Source organism: Microtus ochrogaster, linkage group LG2, assembly GCF_000317375.1.
Source record: "Microtus ochrogaster isolate Prairie Vole_2 linkage group LG2, MicOch1.0, whole genome shotgun sequence".
Taxonomy (NCBI): Eukaryota; Metazoa; Chordata; class Mammalia; order Rodentia; family Cricetidae; genus Microtus; species Microtus ochrogaster.
This window is the reverse complement of record NC_022028.1, coordinates 9,802,102-9,825,431: the sequence shown is the minus strand read 5'-3', so window position 1 is coordinate 9,825,431 and position 23,330 is coordinate 9,802,102. Positions and strand designations below refer to the sequence as shown.

Genomic DNA, 23,330 nt, shown 5'->3' with positions numbered 1-23,330 from the left:
CTTTGCATCTATTCAGGCATCCCGTGCCGCCTAGGGAATGGGAGGAAGTGTGCTTTTGCTCGCTAGTGCATTCTTTTATGGGGCAGATTTTACATTTAAACAGACTATTAGTTTCGTCCAGAACCCACTTCTTGTTAAGCTCCCACAGAAGCCACAAGCAGATAAGCCTCTTTTTCCATGACTCGGATCATTAATTGTATCCAGGAGGCTTTATTGGTTAGCATTGTAGATCTGTCTTCTCGTGTATACGACTACTGTGAATTTCAAAACAAGCAGCCTGTTGCCAGGTAGGAATAAATCTCCAACCAAAGAAAGGGGCAACAGAGCAGAACCGTTTCGAGTTACTGCCACATATCAGTTGCCTCCTCCACTGAGTGATTTTCCAAATCAGCCCAAATGATAGCAATTCATCCTACGGAGGGAGGATGTCACCCATCAGGAGTGGCTTGGCAGGTGTGTGTAATCAGTTGGAGTAGGCGGTGGCGCATTAATAAAGAGACGGTGGTGATGCGAGATTTGATGCTAATATGGTTCGAAACACTCTCATGGACAAAGAAGAGCGATCATTTCTATGCAGAAGAAGCCATCTCTGAGTAAGATGAAGGCTAGGCCTAGCAAGAGAAGGCACTTTCTCTTCGAGGAGGAACTAGAGAAACACACGGTGGTCAGAGAGTGACTTCATGGGAAGGAAAGGAAAGAAGTTGATGGTGACGGAAAGAAAAGGGGCACTATGCTGAGAAATATTTGTCATTTGGGACGTCATGTTTAGAGACACTAAAAGGTGGCATTCTCAGTTTTAATCATCATCTCCATTTTTCTTAAGGCAGCGGGTACAAAGGACTTTTACTCTCCATCTGGTGTGGGGTGGCTCCAATGGCCAACAGACTGGAGAAAACGTTGAATGCGCTCAGGAGGGCCTGCAGTCAGAGCCTTCCTCCCACTCAGCTCAAGAGTCTACGTGATTTATAGCTTGACTGGTTTTGAATGATGTTGATGGATGACTTGAAACAATTAGAAATATAAGTAAATATCTCAGAACCATGACAGATTTCATAAAGGGTAGAGTATGAATAGTTACATAGATAATAGAATTTAAGCTATGAAAGTAAATGCATATCCATTGAACACTTCTTTGTCATCTAGATGTTCAAAATGATAGAAAACTTCAAATGTTCCCTCACTTTAGAAAATGTTATTAATGGGATATTGTGACTGTGACATTGATGTATGTACTTTGAGAATAGTTAGCTTTTCTTATGTCTACCGAAGATTACACTGGAAGCTAATATGTACTTTCTATTTGTGGGTATGTTTGATTTCTAGAAGCTCTGTGGATATGGATTCTCTTTTTAAACTACTTTAAAATTTTGTATGTATTGTGTGTGTTATATGTGTTTTATGTGTTTGTGTTCACCTGTGTGTACAGGTATACTCACTTATGCATGCATATTTTGGAGTCAAAGGTCAAGATCAGATGCCTTCTTTTGTCTTTCTTTGCCTTGTTTTTACTGAAATTTTTTCATACATTATATTCTTTTTTATTGATTTTTATTGAGCTAGACATTTTTCTCTGGTCCCTTCCCTGCCTCTCCCCTCTCCTTCAACCCTCTACAAAGGTCCCCATGCTCCAAATATACTCAGGAGATCTTGTCTTTTCCTACTTCCCATGTAGATTAGATCTATGTAAGTCTCTCTTAGTGTCCTCATTGTTGTCTAGGTTCTCTGGGATTGTGATTTGTAGGCTGGTTTTCTTTGCTTTATGTTTAAAAAACATTATGAGTACATGTGATAATTGTCTTTCTGAGTCTGGGTTACCTCACTCAAAATGATGTTTTCTAGCTCCATCCATTTGCCTGCAAAATTCAAGATGTAGTTCTTTTTTCTGCCATACATTATATTCTGATCATACTTTTCTCTCCCCCAGTCCTCCAACTCTGTCTATGCGCTCTCTCTCTCTTTCTCTCTCTCTCTCTCTCTCTCTCTCTCTCAACACACAAGCAAACAAACAGCATATACAAAAAAGAAAGAAAACACACAAGAAACATACACAAAGAAAGCCCATTAAAACACAAAATGGGAAACTATAATATATAAGCTAAAGTTCAGCAAGACAAAAATGCCCAAACAAAGCACTATAAGAGAAGTCTACAAAAATGCCATTGAGTTCATATACCCAATAGTAAAATATGCCCAATGAGACCCCATTAGAGAAAACTCATTTTTCCTTTCCAAGCAGGTATCGTTTGGAGACAACATCTTGGTTAGGGTTGGGAGCCTATATCTTCTTGTCCCTCTCAGTGCTGGGACCCTCTCTTGCTTGAACCTGGGCAGGCCCTGTGGAGGCTGCCACGTCTTCTATGAGTTCATGTGTCTTATCAGCCTGTTGTGTGTGGAAGACACCGATTGTTTCCTTGGAACCATCCATCCTCTCTGGCCCTTAGTCTTTCTGCCTCTTCTGCACAGCTGCCTGATCCTGGCTGGGAGAGGTTTAATTACATATTTCAATGAACACAGGAAAACCAAAGTGGTGCCTAACTAGAGCCTTCACCCCATTGACTAGTGGTCATGGGACTCCTTATGTTACCAAAGGAGAAAGGTAGCGACCAGACCATCTACAAAACCTAAAATCTACCATGGTGACCTCTTGCATGATGTGCTGTGACAACAGCAGGACAAATGTGGGAATAACCAGCCACTCTCTGAATGGACTTAAGGCCCACTCTGCGTGATGGAACCCATGCCTGGCATTGCTCAGGTGACCAAGACCCTGAGGCTGGATAGGCCTTGGACATAGGGCAAAACCAAATAGTATTGTTCTGTTAAAAGAACAGAGCAATAAAATGACTCTTGGAATGACATTCTCCTGTACCCATAGTGGCGTGTGTCTCTCAACCACTGGCAGAGAAACTTTCTCTTACAATGTATGAAAACTAACACAGAGATGTACAGCCAGAAAATATGCAGAGAATGGAAGATTTCGGAACATCCAGTCCTAAATGCGAAGTCTTCATCAAATCCCTCTTCATTTTTGAGATCGTCTCTCTCTGAACCCAGGACTAGAACACCGTTTCCACTAGACTGACTTGCCATGAGCATTTGCAATCTGCCCATCTCTGCCCTCTCCCAGCAATGAGGTTGCAGATCGGCTGCTGCCCTCTCCCCTGCCCCCCCCCGCCTTTTATATGCTGCTGGGACTCCATCCTCAAATCCTCACTGCTGCTCACCAAGCACTTTACACCTTGAGCTGCTTCTCCTAGCCTCTTTTCTCCCTGCAGAGTCACCTTTGATCTTTGACTATTCTGTTTGGCAGCATGAGTCCAGTTGGCTGTCTCCCAGTGCCTAGTTCTGAAAACTTCTGTGCCTCCAGGTGCACGTGTAGCGTGAACAGAGCGAAGTGTATGTTTTCTTACCTTTAAAATTTACCAGAGGATATAGAGCTTACAGCGAGTTCCTTACCGACGGCAGCGCATGCTAGGGTGACAGGGCACATATGGAATTTGAGGTAATGAAATGCGCTTTCCTGCTTAGAAGGGAAAACCTCAACCATGAGTAGAGATGAGGGAAGCGTGTATAGGGTTTGACTCAAATGGCTCTGTTTTCAGGAGATCTAGAAAGAGGGTCAGGTGACTCAGGAATTTATAAAGATTCCTTCTCCTGCTGACTTAATGAAGTTCTGCAATAAGTCCTGGGGACAGGGATAAAGGCCATACAGTGTTATTCCTGTCTCTCTCTAATACTTCATAGTCTTTTTCTCTTTGAAAGCCATGATCTCTAAGGCCTATGTCTGCTATTTCCATGTTCTGCCAACCAGCATATCAACTCAGTGTTCCCAGAGTTTATTTCATCCAGTAGCAAAGCATGGGTCTTCAATGGGAACAAAATAGATAGAGGCTCCTTCTGTTTGGCCTTCAGGAACTACTTTAGTGCCATCTTGAAATTCTCTTTCTTCCAAAATGCAAGAAATTTGAGACCTGTGTCTAAAACCTGTTCAACATGAGAATAAACTGTCTCCTTTTCTTCCATTCTCATCTGAAGAACCTGAGGCAAAAATCTGTCTTACAGACACAATTACATGTCTTCCTTTCCACGGGAGACACACTTCAAACAGTGACAAACTTGAAAGGCTAAAAGATGTTTAGAGAAATGTAAGACTGGATTACCCAAAAGAGGGGAGCTTGACAGACACCGCGGTTTTCTGCTTTTACACAGCTTTCCCATCTGTGTCTTCCCGTGTCTTCCCGTCAACGTGGTGCCTCCGTTATGTGTTTGAAAACTCTCAGGGGAGTTTGAATTCCAAGGCTGGAAGCGCTGCTGCCCCTTCACACCTCATTCTACTTTCTCTGTCCACATCCCACTCCCACAGCTCTGTCCTCATCCACACCCCACCTCCCACAGGCTAAGCAATTTCGGAAAGTTCCGTTGTCTGCTCGCCGCCACCTCCTCCACCACACAGACCTGATTTGAAAGCACCCATTTGTCTTCCATCTAGAATTGAATTGTTCTATCTAGTAAAACATTAGCTCCCTCTAGATCTCCTCAAATACACTAAGAGTTTATGTGATAGTCACATGTCTCCAAAGTAAGGAGACATTTGAAAACTAGGTTGATGACAGTATGTGATGTGATCTGTATGCTATTCAGTAGGCATGTTTTCTTTTTAATTATTTTAAATTATTTTATGCGTAAGGGTGTTTTACTTGCTCGGGTGTCCACGTACTGTGTGAGGGCAGTGTCTATAGAAGACAAAGGAGGAAATCAGATAACCTTTAAATGGAGCTACAGGTGGTTGTAAACTTCCACGTGGGTGCTGGGAATTGAACCCAAGTCCTCTGAAGAATACCATGTGCTTCAAACTACTGAGCCATCTCTCTAGGCCCTAACAGGCATGCTTTCAATGATATTTTTCCTCAGCTCCAAAGAGGCAACATTCCACGAAGTGATTAGTTTTTGTTTGTTTATTTTTATATGTCAATTTAAGCAAAGGGTCATTTCTAGATCTTCATGATATGTATTATTCTGGTGGAATTTTCCATGTTAGTGACTATGACCAGCAATCCTTCTCACTGGTGCCTTTCCTTACCATTTATGTCCCCAATTCTCTTCCTGCAGGGATTATGTGAGGAGACACGCTGGCCCCCTAGCTCTGTGCTGCTGTAAATATACGCACACACAAAGAACTGCGTGGAAATGGCTGAGAATTGAGAATTGATGAGGGCAATACTCTGAATACAAAGCAAGAGTTCCATTTTGCATGTTTAATTAGGCACAGCTTCTTAAGAACTGGTGTAAATGTCAGGAGGTTTGGAATGCTGGCGGTTCATCTTCGCAAACAAAGAAATACCATTTGATGGCAGGAAACAAGACACAAGTAACTAATAGTCATAGCAGACAGCTTGGAAATTAGAAATAGGTCACTGTTCTAATTAGCAATGCTGTTAGCTAATGAGAAAACAGCTAATACATGTGCCTTTAGGAATCCTGAATTTGTACCAAAAATAGATAAGTCACTCTTCACCTAAACGTGTTTTAAGAGTAACCTATAAACAAACTAGCATCAAGAATAGACTGTGACTATCAAGCAATACACAGCAAAGTCATCTCTCTCAATGAAAAGATTTTATGGAGACAGATTACCTTATTATCTGGGAAGGAGGCTTACCAAATTCAGGACTATCTGTATCACAGCCTCCTAGGTTCCTTGATTTTTTTATATACGTTTTCTTATTATTTTTTAAAATAAGTTAACTGGTTGGTTATTTGTATGGGAATGGGTAGATGAGTGGGTGACCTGTGGATCTGTGCACGGAAATCACATGAGAACTCTCAAGATTCATTTCTCTCCTTCCACCTAGTGTTTGAACTCAAGGTGTCAAGCTTGGTAGCAAGTACCTTTATCCACTGCAGCTTCTAACTGGTCTTTTCCTATTTAAGGAAAATAAGAAAGTTGTCCTAGGTTTATCAAAATTATGTGATGAATAATGGTGAAATTGGACAACTCCTTCAAAAGAGATGATGAAAATATGTATCATTGCCCTTGGCTTTATAGAAGGTTCTCAAAGCCAAGCTGCTAGGGGCTTCAGTAAAAAAATAATAGATCTAACATTAGCAACATCAATTTTACTGTAACTATTCCTCAAGGAGATCAAGTACTTTGAATATTATCACAAAATCTACATACAGTCATTTAACTAAGTGGTAGACAATTTAGCTCAACCAAGTGAAAACTGATTTAACCTAAGATTGGACAGGAGGACAGGAGGACCTGTCTCACAGCAGCTAAAAGTTTTGCCTCTAACTTTAATCATCCTGTGTGAACATTTGAAGTCACTTGGATCATTCCAACTGAGCAGACTTTTAACTCATTTGATTTTATGTAGACAGACTACCTTATTATCTGGTATAATGTATGAAGACCCTACATAAAGGGTGACCTAGAGAGTGCATTTTGACCTGGAAAATAGAGAAGCTGAATCCTAGGCAACTTGCCATGAAGAACCATTCCTTCTCATGAGTCTACCCTGTAGTTGAATCACTAAGAGTGACTTTTTTCATTGAAACTTTCAGCAAAATGACTGTATCGTCTCATGTAGGAGTAAGGAGCAGTAGATATATCCTATGTCTGCTTTGCCCAATTTCCCCAAAGGTTAGCACTTGGTAAAATTATCATACAATGTCACAACTAAGGTAACAGTAATTGCTAGATCCATGGGTCATTTTCAGGTTTCTCAAGCTTTACGTTGCTTGCGGGTATCACAAGTAGAGGCTTGTGGACTTAAGGAAACAGTCTCAGTTCTGATCATTTCCCTAATGTGGAGGCTTCTTATTTTAACAATTCTGAGTGGAGTGATTTCTCATTGAGGTTTTAATTTACATTTCCCTGATGACTAATGATGACAAATACCATTTCAAGTATGTTCTTGTCATCTGTTACTCCTTTTCAGTATATATATTCTTAATAAATAATATACATTAAGGTATATTAATAATAATGTCCTTTGCCAACCTTTTAATTGAACTTTTGACTTTATATTATTGATTTATCATGGTTTTTTTATGTCTTCTAGATTCTGGCTTCTCATCAAATCCATGGCTTGTAAATATTTTCCTCTAACCTGTAATTTACTTTTTCACTTTTTTGACCTAGGCTTTCTCCAAGCAAAAGTTTTTAATTTTAACAGAGTGCAAATTTTCTTATTATATTTGTGTTTTTAGTGTCAAGTCTAATGACACTTTTCTTAGCTAAAACGTATAAAAATTTCTATCATACCATTTAAAGTAGTTTATTTATTATTCAGATGTTCATGCAATGCATTTTCTGTCAGCTTCCCCAGCTTCTCCCAGGTCCTTCCCCACCTCCTTGTGCACCCAGCTTCATGGTGTTTCTCTCTTAAAAACAAAGAAACAAGCAAAAATAAAAATTAGCAACAGCAGAAAAACAAGTGTAGTGAAGAGGTGAGCAGGCCTGCTTTTCATCCTACCCGGCTCAAGCATGGCTAGTTTTACACCCAAATAACAACACACAAACTATATTCATTTAAACACTGTTTGGCCCTTTAATTCTAGCCTCTTATTGGATAACTCTCACATCTTGATTAACCCATTTCTAATAATCTGTGTAGCACCACAAGGTGGTGGCTTACCAGGAAAGATTCAGCATGTCTGACCTGGCAGCTGACTCCATGGCATCTGCCTCATTGCCTTCTTCCCAGCATTCTGTTCTTTCTTCCCCACCTTCCTATGTTCTGACCTATCAGGCCAAGCAGTTTTCTTTATTAATTAACCAATGAGAGTAACACATAGGCCGATGACCCTCCTCCATCAAACAAGAAAAACAAACACACACAGGGATAAGCAATATAAACCCTGGAGTTAGGCTGGAGTTTGGACCAGGCATTCCTGAGCATGAGCATTCCTCTCTCAGCAGCTATCAATTGCTAGGGTAGGAAATTGTGTTCTCTCCCCTCCTTTAGTCAGGTGGGGGTATTATCTACCTTGAGCTTGTGCAGCTCTTATGTGTGGTTTTCACTGAAAGTTTCATAGTTTTCGTAATTATGCCCTTCTTTTGAGACAAGGTCTCTCTACATAGCTCTGAGTGGCCTGGAATTCCCTTGGTAGATCAGGCTGGTCTTGAACTAGCAGAGATCTGCCTGCTTCTGACTCCTAAGTACTGGGATTAAAGATGGGTTGATACTTCATACCCAAGTTTAGTGTAAACTATGAGTTGTACAGTTAGGAGTCATCATGCTTCCTTCCCTTCTCTCTTTTCCTTTTGTCACCTATTCCTGCTTACTCCTGCCATCCTCATCTTATTTATTTATTTGTTTATTTACTTACTTACTTATTTATGACCTTGCCTCCTTCCATTCTTTCCTTTCTGTCTGTTGATGTGGAGTTGGAAGATTGAATTGTCTCTGTTCCCTTGACAAAATTCAGTAGAGCATATGTGCATGGTTCTATTTCTAAGATCTCTTATCTCACCCACTGTTCTGTATGTCTGTCCTGCAAATACCGCACAATCACGGTGCCTGGAGCCATATAATAGACTTTAATATTGTGTAAAGTCATTCCTTTCATCTTTACCAGACTGGCTTAAGATTTCAAAGGCCTGTAAATTTCCATGCACAGTTGGGAAGAAGTGTGAATCCCCAGGAAGCTTTTCTAAGGTTTTGACAGGATGCTTTTATATTAACTGCACTGGTTCCTAAATCTGGTCCTTCTACCTGCATATTGGAATCTTCTCTTGTTTCTTTCTTTAATAATTTGTAATCTGTGCTACATACAAAGCTGCACATGTTCTGCTAAATGCACGGCTAAACAGTATTTTTATTTGAAATGATTGCAAATATTGCCATATTGTGAATTTGGGCTGCAACATGCTCATTGCATATGCCGGGATTTTGTGCAATATGATTGACATTTTATGTATTGACCTTTCTATACTAAACTTACCATAGACTGTAGACTCCTTGGCATGCTATGGACAATAATGTCCTCAGATTACACAGAACATTCCTGTTCGACTCTCTAAACTGGACCTTTTACTGACTTAATTTGTTTCATTCCAATCATTACAACTTACAGTAAAATATTTAATTAGAAGGAAGAACATAGACATCTTGCCTCTATCTTGATTTTTGAAAATGCCATTCATTTTTTAACATTAAATATGTTAACTGCAAGGGGGGTTATAGATGATATTTATCAGCTTGCTGATATTAATCACACTCTTTCTCAGCTGTTGTATGTTTTATAAAGGAAGAGACGACAGTGGTTCTTCCTGAACTGATTGATATATTTATGTAAAATTTTACGTTTTTTAGTTTGTTGATGGAATGCATTGGATGGGTTTGTTTCAAACACTGAACAAATCTTACATGCCTCAAATAAATTGTACTTGGTATATTATGTATATACCAATGGGTTTTTGTTTGCTAATATTTTATTGAAGTTTTTCACATCTAAGTTTATGAGAGACATTTGTTTTTAGTTTTAGTTTATTTTTCTTTTTTAAGATTTTTATTATTTGAAGTGTGTGAAGTGTGTGTGTGTGTGTGTGTGTGTGTGTGTGTGTGATATGTACACATGAATGCAAGTGTCCACAGAGACTAGAGGTGTGAGATCTCCCTGGAGCTGGCATTACAGATGCTGTAAACCACCTGATGTGGGTGCTGGGAATTGAACTCTGGTCCTCAGGAAGAACAGTATGTGCTCTTAACCACTGAGCCATCTCTCCAGCCCCTAGTTTATTGTTCTATTAACATTAACCATGCAATAGTTTGCATGCCTGTTGTCTCAGCTCACCAGGAAGGTATGGCAAGAGAATGGCTTTAGTTCAGGAATTCAAGCTAGCATTGAATTTCCTTAACAAGTGAATTGGGTGTAAGGCATCTGTTGACATATGCCTCTGGTCCAGCACTAGGGGGGTAGAACAGTGGGTGTCACAAGTTAAAGCCAGCCTGAGCTATACAGTGTGCTCCAAGCCAGCATGGTTTACCCACCAAGAACTTGTGTCAATGGGGGAGAGGGGAAGAATTAGGAAGGTTTCTCATTTCCTGAAAGAAATTGTGAAGCTAGATAGGAAAAATTAAATTTTTCTTTATTTTCTTTCTTCTAGAAAAAGTGTTGTGGAACCAGCATTATTTTTCTCTACCTATTGTCTGATTTCAGTATTAAAACTGTTTAGCCTAAACACAGCTTTTACAGAATCTTTTAAATTATGGATTTAAATTTTTATAGATTATAAAACTATTAAAATTTTTATTTGTTTTATTTTCATGGCGTTTGTCCAATTTTCTATATTGTGAAATTTATCTGTACATCATCATTCCTAGCATTTCTTTATCAGGTTTTTAACTGCTTCCTTTCTTTTTGAAATTATAACCGGGAAATGGTAGTGCATAGCTTTAATCCCAGCACTCAGAAGGCAGAGGCAGATTCAAGCCTAGCCTGGTATACAAAACAAGTGTCCGGACAGGCTCCAAAACTACAGAGAAACCCTGTCTCAAGAAAACCAAAATAAATAAATAAATAAATAAATAAACAAACAAACAAATAAACAAATATTAAAGAGAAAGAAATTATAATATAATCACATCATTTTCGCCCTCCTTTTTCCTCTCCAAACCTTCCCTTACTTGCTCGTTCCTTGTTTTTTGTGTTGTGCATTCCTATATGTACGTGCGTATTTATTCCCAAATATAACCTGCTCAGTCTATGTGTTACCTCTGTGTCTGTTTTCAGGGCTGACCCTTTGTATGTTCTTCCTTAGGAAAGACAATTTTCCCACCCTTAGCATTCTTTAGTTCTTGGCATAGGGTTGAGGCTTTTCCCTATCCTTGTTCAGTTCATGGTTAGGCAATCAGATTAGTAAGACTTTCTGGAATTATGAACCACACGGTGATTAATTTGGCACAAGAACCCTAAGAATGCCGTAGTGGCACACATACTTTGGCAGGAACCAACAGCTCTCTAATTGGATTTAGGACACCCTCAACAAGAAGGAAATCATGCCTGGTACTAGAAACCTAGCCAACTACTCAGTGGTAGTGCAGTCGGGAATCAGGGAAGAGAACTTATAACCACCACTTTACCAAACTTACATAGAAAACTTCCCTTTAGAACAGATGAAGCCCAGTACAGAACACGATAGCTGATCAAAATGCAGAGCTGTGGGGCCCAATCGCAATGGATACATCTGCAAAACGTTCCTGCACCTAGGACCTAGGGAACGTTGCTGCATAAGAAGGCGTGGAAAGGTTGTAAGACCCAAAAGAGCAGGGGTTTGCGGGAAGGTTCTGTCTTCTGGTGCTCACAGAAGCTACACCCATGAAGACTCCTTACTGATTTTTCACAGCCACCATGTCTATCAATTCTTGAGATTGGTGATTTCTATCAGTTTACAAAAGATTTGCCAATTTTATTGATTGTTTTCATAGAAGCAGTTTTTTGTTTCCTAGATTTTCTGTTTCCTTACTATTGCATTACTTTCTTCTTCTCTTATTTTCCCCTTTTTTTAAAACTGGTTTTATTGAGCTATACAATTTTCTCGCTGCCCTCCCTTTCTCTCCCCTTCCCTTCAACCCTCTCCCATGGTCACCATGTTCACAATTTACTCAGGAGATCTTGTATTTTTCTACTTCCCATGTAGATTAGATTCATGTATGTTTCTCTTAGGGTCCTCATTGTTGTCTAGGTTCTCTGGGATTGTGATCTGTAGGCTGGTTTTCTTTGCTTTATGTTTAAAAACCACTATGAGTAAGTACATGTGATAATTGTCTTTCTGGATCTGGGTTACCTCACTCAAAATGATGTTTTCTAGTTCTGTCCATTTGCCTGAAAATTTCAAGATGTCGTTATTTTTTTCTGCTGTGAAATATTCCACTGTATAAATGTATCACATTTCCCGTATTCGTTCTTTAGTTGAGAGGCATTTAGATTGTTTCCAGGTTCTGGCTATGACTAACAATGCTGCTATGAACATACCTGAGCACATGTCCTTGTAGTATGATTGAGCATCCTTTGGCTATATACCCAAAAGTGGTATTGCTGGGTCTTGAGGAAAATTGTTTCCTAATTTTCTGAGAAATCGCCACACTGCTATCCAAAGGGGCTGTACCAGCATGCACTCTCACCAGCAATGCAGAAGTGTTCCCTTTACTCCACACCTTCTCCAGCACAAATTGTAAGAATGGCCACGATCAAAAACACTGATGACAACTTCTGCTGGAGAGGTTGTGCGGTAAAGGAAACACTCTTCTTCTCTTATGCTTGTTATTTCACTTTTCTGGTTTCTTTGGACCAGCTTTATTCTTCTATCTTCAGTTTTTCAGCTGTGGTCCTGGATTATTAGTCTGAGACCTTTATTTTAAATGTGAGGATTTCGTGATATAAATGTGCTCCTCCTCACTGTGGTGGTTGCACCTGTACATTTTGGTAGGTTCTATTTTCATTATTTTTCAGTTATTTATATTTTATAATTTTCACTGAGGTTTTCTTTGACTAATAAAAGGCATAAAAGTATATTTTTCAATTTTCCACATGTTTAGAGATATGTTTGTCTTTTTACTATTGATTTATAATTGAACTCCCTTATAAGTTGACAACACAGTCCACATGATTTCATTGATAGCCTAGAGTGTGTTCTATCTTGAATTATTTTAATGAAGAAAAGAATCAAATCAAGAAGTTTGTAACATAAAGATGCATATTCTGTTGTGGTTGTGGAGGACGCAAATCTCTATCCAGATCCCATTTCTTTGTTATTCGGATAGTCTTTAGACTTGCTGACTTTCTCTCCACTACTTCTGTTCTAGGACTTCTAAGAGAAGGGGACAGTGATGCCCCCAAAATAACTGAGGGTTTTCTGTGCAATTCTAGAAGTTTTTGTTTCGCAAAGAAAGCATTGTTGACACTTCTCCCTAATCTCGTTTTAAAACAAAACAAAACCAGAAAGCATCCATCCATATTCCTGAATAATGGGCATTAAATAAAGAATTTGTAGACATAATTTATCTTGCCTCACTGCAGCATAGAAGTAGACCAATGGTTTTTAACATCCTCTTCTTAAGAACAATCCCACATACTTACTGGTGTTATCTGTGGGGGTATCTCACTCTCACCTGTGGCTCAGTGGGGGAGGAGGGAGAGAGATGAATTTCCAGGAAGTGGGCAAGGAGTGACTCATGATGAGTTCCCGGAAAGCAGACTCTAGAGACCGGCATTTAGGTGCAGATCTTGTTTAACGTGTATGCTCCCTGGTGTACATGCACGTTATCTAATCAGCTATGGTTATATTAAGTTACTAGGCAATGAATCCGAATGGCACGCAACGGGCATTATGTGGTAGTGTGAGGGGAGGGCAGTACGTCCAGGCACTATGTCTGCAGACAAAGGGGCAGGAAGCAGGCAACACCCTGGGCTTTGGTGCCAAATTAGAGGGTCTCCAGTTAGCTGGGACTCCGTTATGAGTTTACCTAGTGTTTCAGAAAGTCAGGTCTGCCCAAACAGTCGCAGGAGGTGTTGGCGCTTCGCACATTCCCTGCCTTTTAGTGACACCATCTGAACAGGGACCAGCCCCTCAGTTTGTCTGCTTACATGAGACAGAAGCATCATCTCATGGTGATGTCTATGTAATGAGGCCACACATCAGGATTTGTGGGAAGAAGGTTCTCCACCATATGAATTCTCACACCTGGAGTACTAACCTTCCTAAAAGAAGTAGAGGTCCAGGGAAAGAATAGTGGGGGGAGGGGCAGGGAGGCTGCTAATGAACTTGGGTTGTGCGCAAGCTCAGATCAAGGGTGTTTTATACTTAAGCATGGCTGATAGAAGGTGGAAAATGTGCTCTTCAAACCAGATGATGTAACATTTTGACACCTTAATAAATGAACAGATTCTACACACAAGCTTTCAAAGCCAACAACAAGCCAAAACTAAATAAAACCCTCGGATTCCCGCCATTGCTATATTGACCAAAGATTTGGTCATCTGTGCATAAATTATTTGCAGATATTGATCCAAGAAGCACTCTTATGTAATCGTGAGTCACGATGCTATAGGGGATTTATCTCTCATCATGAGAAGTGTTTGTGTGTGCTTCAGTACAGCGTACAGAGTCGCAGGAGGATAGGACAGTGTGCCTCTGGGGGACATTTCAAATGCATAGCCTGTCATCACATAAACCAAAGACATGTTGGCATGAAGTATGTACAAACATGTCGTTTTCAAGAGTTTGATAACAAATTTACCTTCATGGAAAACAAGTTGCAACTTTGATATTTCTACAATCTACATTTCTGTGATGTGAGGTCACTTTAATATCAACCGTGTATCAGTTTTATAATCCATCCATTATCATAACCTTGCTTAATATATATCATCTGTACTATAAATAATGACAGTCCTTGTTGTCAAACAGCAAAGGGAGCTTTAAAAACAAACCAATTTTAATAAACTCAGGATCTGCCTCTATAGTACCAAGTGACTTTGCTAGACTTATCCAGAATTATTTTCTCTGACAAACCTCCTCTGGGACTGGCCGTTTAAGAGCCACTGTATTTGGCCTTTCCCCGGGGTTAACTCACAGCTTTTCCTAAATAATCTCCAAGCCGTTTTGCTGGTGCAGGTGCTGTTGTTCAGGCAGCTATTGCCAAAGGGCAGTACGATAATTAACACGGTTCACAGCTAGAGGATTCTGGGTCTCCCTTTTGACAGCGGACATATGTGTCACACAGATAGTTATCCATCTGAAACCGCCTGTGTTTGAAAACTCTAACACTGAAAAAAAAATAAGATTCTAATACTGTAACCAAAGGGTGAATACTCCTAAAAGTTATTTATTCTCTGGGAGGAACTTGCAAACTTAGGGATTATGTTGCTCCTTGCAGCACAATGAAGCTCAGTGTCTATACACTTCCATTGTATTTCAAGAGTCTCTATTTTCATGTTATTAAGCAATTAAAGCCAACGATGCTATACATCCCAGGTGAGGAAACATTACTATTCGACCTTTGTGTTTTCTATTAAAACTGACACCTTTACAGTATTAAAGACCTGAGAAGGCGTGTATCCCATGATAGGAGACCAGAAAATAGGAGGCTTTGGTAGTCTTCAGGCTAGTTTTGTAGAGAAGAAAGCTCTTTAGCCATCAGCCAGATGTCCCAAGCCCAGTACCTTAAGGTGCAGAAATATTCACCCAAGTTCTTAGAGTGGGTTACTCTGTAATGCTTCTCTCTGACATCTGTTCTGTTATTCTAGGAGTTCGTGATGATCGTTGTCTTTGGCTTGGAGTTCATCATTCGAATCTGGTCTGCAGGCTGCTGTTGTCGTTATAGAGGATGGCAAGGAAGACTACGGTTCGCTCGAAAGCCTTTCTGTGTAATAGGTGAGTATCAGAGTCTCGGGATTGATGGTACTAAACGTTTTCTTCTCTCTCTAGCTTTACCACATTCAGTTGATACTAGAAGGCAACGTCCAGGAATTATTGACTGTGGGCTGGCTCTCTCTCTCTCTCTCTTTCTCTCTCTCTGTCTCTGTGTGTATGTGCACGTGCGTTAATTAGCTCTATAATATACTACAAGGTTGTATTCAAATCACACCAACATGCATCCATGTATTATTTTTAGTAGCACTCTAGCATATCTGAAGACCACAGCGTGGCTTATGCTCTGAAAACTTTAAGTGTGATCCTGAGTTCTACACTCTGAAATATGATTCCCTTACCCACAATTCCTATTCAAATAGCAGACTTCATTGGCCCTAGCTTCTGAGTTCTAGGAGGGACTCCATTCTGTTGAGATTCAGTTTGAAATGATGCCTCCTGATAAGGGTATTATGGAGCCCTGTGGAGTTAAGACCTGGCATCTCTCAGTAATATATTTAAAACCATATCTTAAAACCGAAAACTCTGCATATCAAAACTATTATTAGACAGCTAAATTTGGTTTCCCTGCTCTTTTGCCTTTCTCACTTGCTAGGCAACCACTCCAATCCAAATGCTGGAAGTTCTCCTCGGTGAGGCTTACTCCAAATATTTCCAAGCTGAGAAAGTGGAACTTAATTGATAAGAGAGTTTGCTTCTTTGTGTGAGGAGTTAGAAATTGCTGAGCAATCCCTTTGATCACACCCCTTAATCTTTCTCCCCTTGTGAGTTGCAGGAGCCATAGAGTGCTTTCAAAAAGTAGAGTTTCCACCTCTGCAGACTCTGCTAACACCAGCCTTTCTCATCTGGAAACCATCGTGCTAGGTGTGGAGAAAAGCAAATGGCAGCTTACAGCCCCACAACACAAGGCACTGGGCATTTGACCACCACCCCCCCCACACCCCAGATGTTTTTTTCATTCTGAATCCTCTGCTCAAACAAGGCTATGAAGGATTATCACTTGAAGTGAGGCGACCACAAAACAAGGACTCTCTTGTTCCATGAAAGACCCAAGCAAAACAATTCCCAAGGCAGGTGGTTGGCCAAGACTCACGCAACTTCTGCAGCATAATTTTGTTTCATGCATGACTGCAGGGATATTCCGATCCAGATTTTCAAACCAATTAAAATTTGGTTGCCTTCTTGTCCCAAGGGCAATGCCAACGTATTTCTGCTCTTTAAGCTAGAAAGAAAGTTCTTTCCCAGATGCCTGCTGCCTCTTGCTAGCTCTTTCCAGCCATGGATGTGTCAATACATGGTAGTCTTTTAATCTTTCTCTCTCTGCCTCAGATCTTTGAAAGTCTTGCTCAGAACATGATCTTCTGGTCTCTGTCACTTCACTTGCCTCAGCACACCTATCACTGGTGATAGTGACCTTGCAGATTTGATATGGTTTGCTATTGGCGTCGTTTCGGTTTTGTTAACTTCGGAGAGCTTTTTATTTAAGTGAGGATTTTACATCTAGTAAACTAACTGCTTCTTACGTTGTCACGGATAAATACATAATGAATTCCCATTAGATCATGGACCAAATATGAACTTGCAGTGCCGGTAACTGTGTGCGACTTTCAGCATTCGGTTTAATGTCCACGCGACAGTTTGATCTGTGTTTCAACTGAATTGATACAATAGTGTAATATATTCACATATGGCTCATTGGTATTATATACCTGGCTTTACCTTCCACAGGTGAATCAAATGTCCCCTGATGAAGGCAAGGGCAATGCCACATTACTGTTGAGACCCTTCCTAGATCTTTTCAGGGCTCCATAAAAATGCGGTATAAACTGGTAAAAATGGTGAAATCAGCCCTATGGTCCCCTTGTTTGACCAAATTTACCCTGCTGAATGCAGAAAGGAAGACTGCTCCTTTCTTATCTGTCTGTGATACATGTTCTCAGCAGGAAGGAGTCTGAAATACAACAAAACTTATTAATACTTTATATGTTTGAAAGATCGGACTGGTCTGAATAGGCCAGATACACACTCAGGAAACTTTTTTTGAACTCTTGAACACTGGGAAAGGATGACAGCTCGCCTGATATGCCTTCCCTGTGGGAAATGTTCTTTCCAGGCATACTCCTAGTTAGTGTTAGCTTTCATCTTGGCACAGCCAAGTTATCTGAGGGAGTCGCCGGTGCAGATCACCCCAATCTGATTGGCCTATGACAGTCCGTGGGGCGCGTTCTTGATTGGTGTTTGATAAGGCAGGGTCTAACCCACTGTGAGTGATGTCATCCTTGAGCAGGTAGACCTAGGTTGTACTGGAAAACAAGCTGGGGATGAATGAGAGAGCAACCCAGTAAGTAGAGCTCTTCGGTGGTTCTTACCTCTGTTCCTGCCTTGAGTTCTGGCACTGATTTGCCTCAGTGACAGATTGTGAGCTGGGTGTTAAAAGGCAGCATAAACCCTTTTATCTTGATGCTTGTGGCCAGTGTTTTATCGCAGCAGTTGAAAGCAACCTAAAACACACAGCAATGTTGTCACTTTGCATTGGGAGCAAAAGGAAGCTACTACCAGGGTCAGACCTTGCATAGTGTCCTTGTTTTCCTACCAGTAATATTTGGACACAATTTAATAGAAGCTCCATGGGCTGATTCCAAAGACCGACATTTCCTCTTTCTGAATCACCAACCCTGTATTAATTGAAGAAATCATGCAGTCATTGCACACTTGTGTTTGCAATTTTGAGTGTTACAACTCTGGGGGGGGGAAAAGGTATCCTGACTCACTGGGGAGCAGGGCTATACCTGGAGCTGCAAAGAGACTCTGGAGGCTGGAGTTGCAATAGGACAGCTCTGGAGGGAAAGGGATCCCTACTTGTTGGGAGGTCAGGCTATCCCTGGAGCTGGGATGCAGTGAAGAATGGTCTCTGTGCAGGATGTAGCAAGCCTGCTCTTCTCCTAGAGAGAGCTGTTGCAGCTGAGCTCTGCTTGGTTCCCCTAAGGGAATGTCCTAGCAGGGCTGTCTCTTTTTTCTTGTGCTCTGCTCAGCTCCGGCCGAAGAGCTTACTTTTGCTTCACTCTCCTCAAAGGGAAGTTCCTGTAGAAACGGAGCAATCTCCTCTGGCTCTGTCAAAAAGCTACTTTTTCTGCTCAACTCCCAAGGGACTTTGCCAGAAAATATAACTGTTTCTTCTGGTTTTTCTGCTCAGCCCCCCCTCCCCCTAAGGGAACTTCTCAGCAAAATCTCTTCTACCCTGGCAAAGGATCTCTATCCAAAACTCTTTTAAGAAACACATTTAATTGGGAAGGAGGAATCTAGGAGAGTGATGTGTCTGCCGGGGTGGGAAAGGACAGCCAGCAACTGAATAGACAAAGGGCTTCTTAAAGGCAGAGTTTTCCCAGGGAGAAGACCTGCTCAGGGATTGGTTAGTTTTCCTGATCAGGGATTGGTTGGTGTAGTTGGTCAGGGGCAGAGTTGGCTCTAATTTCAGTGCCAAACTGTGTTTCTTTTACTGGTCCATTTTAGCCTTCCGTTTCTATTTTCACAGAAAGGCATATTTCTTTCACTGGCCCTGGTTCTAGAGTCAAAGTGTATTTCTTTGGCTCTGGTTTCAGAGTCAGGGTATATTTCTTAGACTCTGGGTTTAAGGCCAAAGTGTTTCTTTTACTGGTTCAGGTTTCAGATCCAGGATGTGTTTCTTTCACTGGCTCTGGGTTCAGGGTCAGGATACTAGATTCCATACTCAGGGATTGATAGGTTTTCCTGTTTGAGGATTGGTTGGGTTCTTGTTCAGTCGGTCAGGGGCAGAGTTGGCTCTGGTTTCAGGGCCAAACTGATTCATTCACTGGTCTTTTTTTTTTATCTTTTTGTCTCTAGTTTGGGGGTTAGAGCATATTTCTTTCACTGGCTCTGATTCCAGGGCCAAAGTGTGTTTCTTTGTCTCTGGTTTCAGAGTCAGGGTGTGTTTCTTAGGTTCTGGGTTCGGGACTACAGTGTTTTCCCCACCATTTGGGTTTCAGATCCAGGGTGGGTTTCCTTCACTGGCTTTGGTTTCAGGGTCAGGGTGGGTTTCTTTGGCTGGCCTTTTTACCCTACAAAAATAACATGCATTTTTTTTTAATGTTGAATTGTTTCCTTAGGATAGATTTTATTTTATTTTTTTTAAATTTATTCATTTATTAAGGATTTCTGCCTCCTCCCCGCCACCGCCTCCCATTTCCCTCCCCCTCCCCCAATCAAGTCCCCCTCCCTCATCAGCTTTTTAAAAAATAAAATGCTTCCTTTCATTACTATTTCTGATATTTTGCTTAGTTTTGATGTAGAATTACAAAACTCTTCTTTACCCCTACATGTTGAACCAGCCCCATGCCTATGACTCTGCTGTGAAAACCTCCCTGCAGCTTTGGCCAATTCCTGCATTCCTACCTCACAGAGTTAAAGCACATCTATAGTAACTACCTGGGTTGTCTCCCTGATGGTTGTTTCAATGTCCCAACATAAATCCTGCCTTCTATAGCATGAGTAGTGAGATGCCTGAATCACCTCAAGGACTGCTAACACAGACATTCTTTTTCATCCAACTTTTTCTTAATGGCCTACTTGAGAATCACAAATAGTATCAAATCCCGCTACTTAGACGGCAGTAATGAGCCTGATATGTCAGGTGGCCTCAACTTCAAATAGTGCCTATTTTTGGAGTCCTTGGTGACTACTTTTTAAAAGCAGTCATAACATGGTTATATACATTTTTTCAGTCTTGTAGTGTGTCTCATTACAGCAAAGAATGTCAGCCTGTTATTAATCTTGTATCTGTACATGATGTTATATGTAGGTAGACTCCCTATCGCTCTCTTAACCATTTCCTGTGGCACTTCCACGGGTGAACAAAGGGGGTAAAACCACAGCTCAGATGTTTCCCACGAACTAAGCATGTCTGCTTTCACTTGAAATAGCAGCTCCTCAGGAGAGCGCCAGCAAGTGTGTGTATTTTTTTTTTATGAGAAAATGTAGCCAGCTTCTTACTTGGCTGAAAGAAAATGGAAGACTTTATTAGAGTCAAGCACGTGGCTGAAGCTATTCAAATACATCTGTGATTTCACCATATTATAAGGCGAGTTAAGTTGTTAATACGTTCACAAATTAGAACAGAGACTCCTCCGAGAACTGCCACTGGCTTGCCAACTAAAGATTTTTTTTTTCTACTTCTGTGCTATCGTCATCTTTTACTGAAATAGACCTATTCTTGACCTGAACCATTTCAGTACCATCAAAGCTTTTTACCCCCTTTAGTAGAAACTGCTTTCTCATAGGCTGTTGCCTAACAGTCATGGATTCGTCTGCAACTTCTCTCGATATTCACATTCTCCTGTAACACATAGTTTCTTTCCTATGAGAAGTTGAGGATAGTTAAAGCCTATTTAATCAGACTATTAAAAATTTATTATCTTTCTAGTAGCATTATGTACTGAGAATTGTTACATATTGCCTACTGTTCTGAACACCATATAAATATTGTATTATTCATACCACATAAGTATTATAGTATACTTTTAATTTTTTATTATTATCTTTTTATGTATATGGCTGTTTTCCCTTCATGTATGCCTATGCATCACATGCATGCCTGGTGCCTATAGAGGCCAGAAAGGGGCATTGGAGTCCCTAAAACCAGAGTTATAGACAACCATGATCCACCATGTGGGTGTTGGGATTGAAACTTGGGTGTTCTTAACTACAGAACCATCTCTTCAACCACTAATACCCCGTTTTCCACATGAGGAAGAAAGACAGTACTCAAACCTGTGCAACATCACAAAGAAGGCAAGAAAACAGAAATAAACACAAGATTCTTTTCTAGTGACTTTAAAAAAAATGATCCTCTCTCATCGTTTACTGGCAATTTAAATTAAACTTGATTGAACCTTGCCCATCAGCATCAACAAGCATTAGAAATTCAAAAAATCAGTTTTTTAAATGGCAGTAATATTAAGATTAGCTTTATTTTTAAAACTACACCTTTTGCTGCTATCTAGCTTGGAGGGGAAATTAGGAATAAACAGGTTTCTCTGCCCAGTATCTACTTCTTAGACTCCTATGTAATGTCATTCTGAGGGTCTCTGGGCATTTTCACATTGGAGACACCCTCTAGGGTAAGTATTCTCCCTCCCAGGAATGCCTCCAGCTGTTCAGTAACAGTATGGTAGTTGCTTAGACAATGGTTGATGTTGTATGCAAACTTGACTGGTAAAAAAAGCATAAAATGTTATTATTTGACTGTACAGAAAGTATTCTAAGAGAGACATGAAAAACTGCAGATTGTTCCCCATTTCTTTTTATAAACTTTAGTAGACTCCTATGATATATTTTCCTAATATTCTTTGTATTTCATGTTATATAAGAAAAGTCATTCAACAACTTGTGTGTGTCAGGCACACTCAGTGCAAACGATGCAAATCCGAATGAAAATAGCCCCTCCCTGTAAGGTTACAGTTTCACATATCTTTAGAAGGTGCAAAGCCAAAAGAGAATTGTAAAGTTATAGGGAGAATGGTATGGACGGCCATGACTCACTGTATAAGACAGCAGAGCAAAGAAACTGAGTCATCCAGAAGAGATATTATGTAATTCTTCTATGTCCAAACAGAGTTCTGGGTGCTGAGAATAGAAACATAGAGAATGGAGGAGAGATATCTTAGATTGTGCAGTTCAGAAAAATCCAAGTAGTAGAATATTGAGTTGTTCTTAATATTTGTTTTAAAAGGAGTCAGTCTTGAAAAATATTTAGGCATATACCACCTTCCCAGTTCAAGGAAGAATACTTGCAAAGTTTCCTCCGAAACTTATGAGCTTGATTTGTGCAGGAGGCACTGGGTGTTGAGGTTGGAAGTCAAGAACAGTAGGAAGAGGAGGAAGAAGAGATGGTGGGGATGGGCAGGGGCCATAGCGTTTCTCAATCTGGGGGGATCACACCGCACAGCAGCTGAATATCAGATATTGTGCTTATCAGATATTTACAATTCATAACTGTAGCAGTATTACAGTTCTGAAGTAGCAATGAAGTAATGTTATGGTCTGGGGTCAGCACAGCATGAGGAACAGCATTAAAGGGTCGCAGCATTAGGAAGGTTGAGAACCACTGGTCTAGACACAGCAGCTTCTAGAAAGATGATACTGGTAAAGGCAAGGCCCTGGGTCTTTTGGACCACTATGTCTACTTGAACTCTGTACCAGTAATGTATAAATTACTACACAACCTAAGGATAAATTATAGGGGAATAATCTGTAAAGTAACAATCCTTGACTTTTCCATGTATGGATGGATCTGCCCTTGAGCACATAAAATTCCCACTTTAAAAAGGAAATGTGTTGTTTTCTGTGTGCAACCAAAATTATGATGTGATGGAAACTTTTTACAGTCCCCTTGGCAACTGTCACTAACAAGCAGTTCCTGGGAGCTTTCTTTCCAAATGACTGTGCCCCGTATTCACGCATTACAATGACTGCAACGCAGATTTATTTCATTAAAGATTATTTATTTCCTTTGAGAAATGGTCCCTTTTGCCTCAAGATGTTATCTGGAAACTTATGATCAATAAGAAGCATTAAACTGTCACTATGGGGTAAATTTTCAAAGTGGTGCTTAGAATTTACCAGTATGAGTCTCATTAACTTCAGTGGAAGTCCTGCAGTTCACCCGCTACACGTGGCTTTGAAGCTGTTCTGCGCTGTATCTTTGCAGTGTGTGTGTCCTTGGGGCACAGTTGATTGCAGTGTTTGAGAGCGTGGCTGATACAATATGTCGTAGGAGGCATTTACCATTCGATTTTAAGCCTTTGTGTCTATCAAGAATCACAACAATGTAAGTATACCCTGATTTCATCATAGAACACCTATAAAGGAATCTGGAGCCCGATTAAAATACAGAGCTCAACAAGGGGAACTATATCCCTCTGAGACACTCCTTATC

General features: G+C 40.5%; 1 protein-coding gene across 3 annotated transcripts in view; it reads left to right on the top strand.

The window, feature by feature from the left end:
- The window catches only part of Kcnq5 (potassium voltage-gated channel subfamily Q member 5), a 529,997-nt gene that overhangs the window by 383,862 nt on the left and 122,805 nt on the right, over positions 1-23,330 (top strand). For all 3 annotated transcript variants that reach the window (XM_026785580.1, XM_026785581.1, XM_013351081.2), the window contains exon 4: positions 15,256-15,382. In XM_026785580.1, coding sequence (XP_026641381.1) covers positions 15,256-15,382 — 127 coding nt within the window. The remainder of the gene's footprint in view (positions 1-15,255; positions 15,383-23,330) is intronic.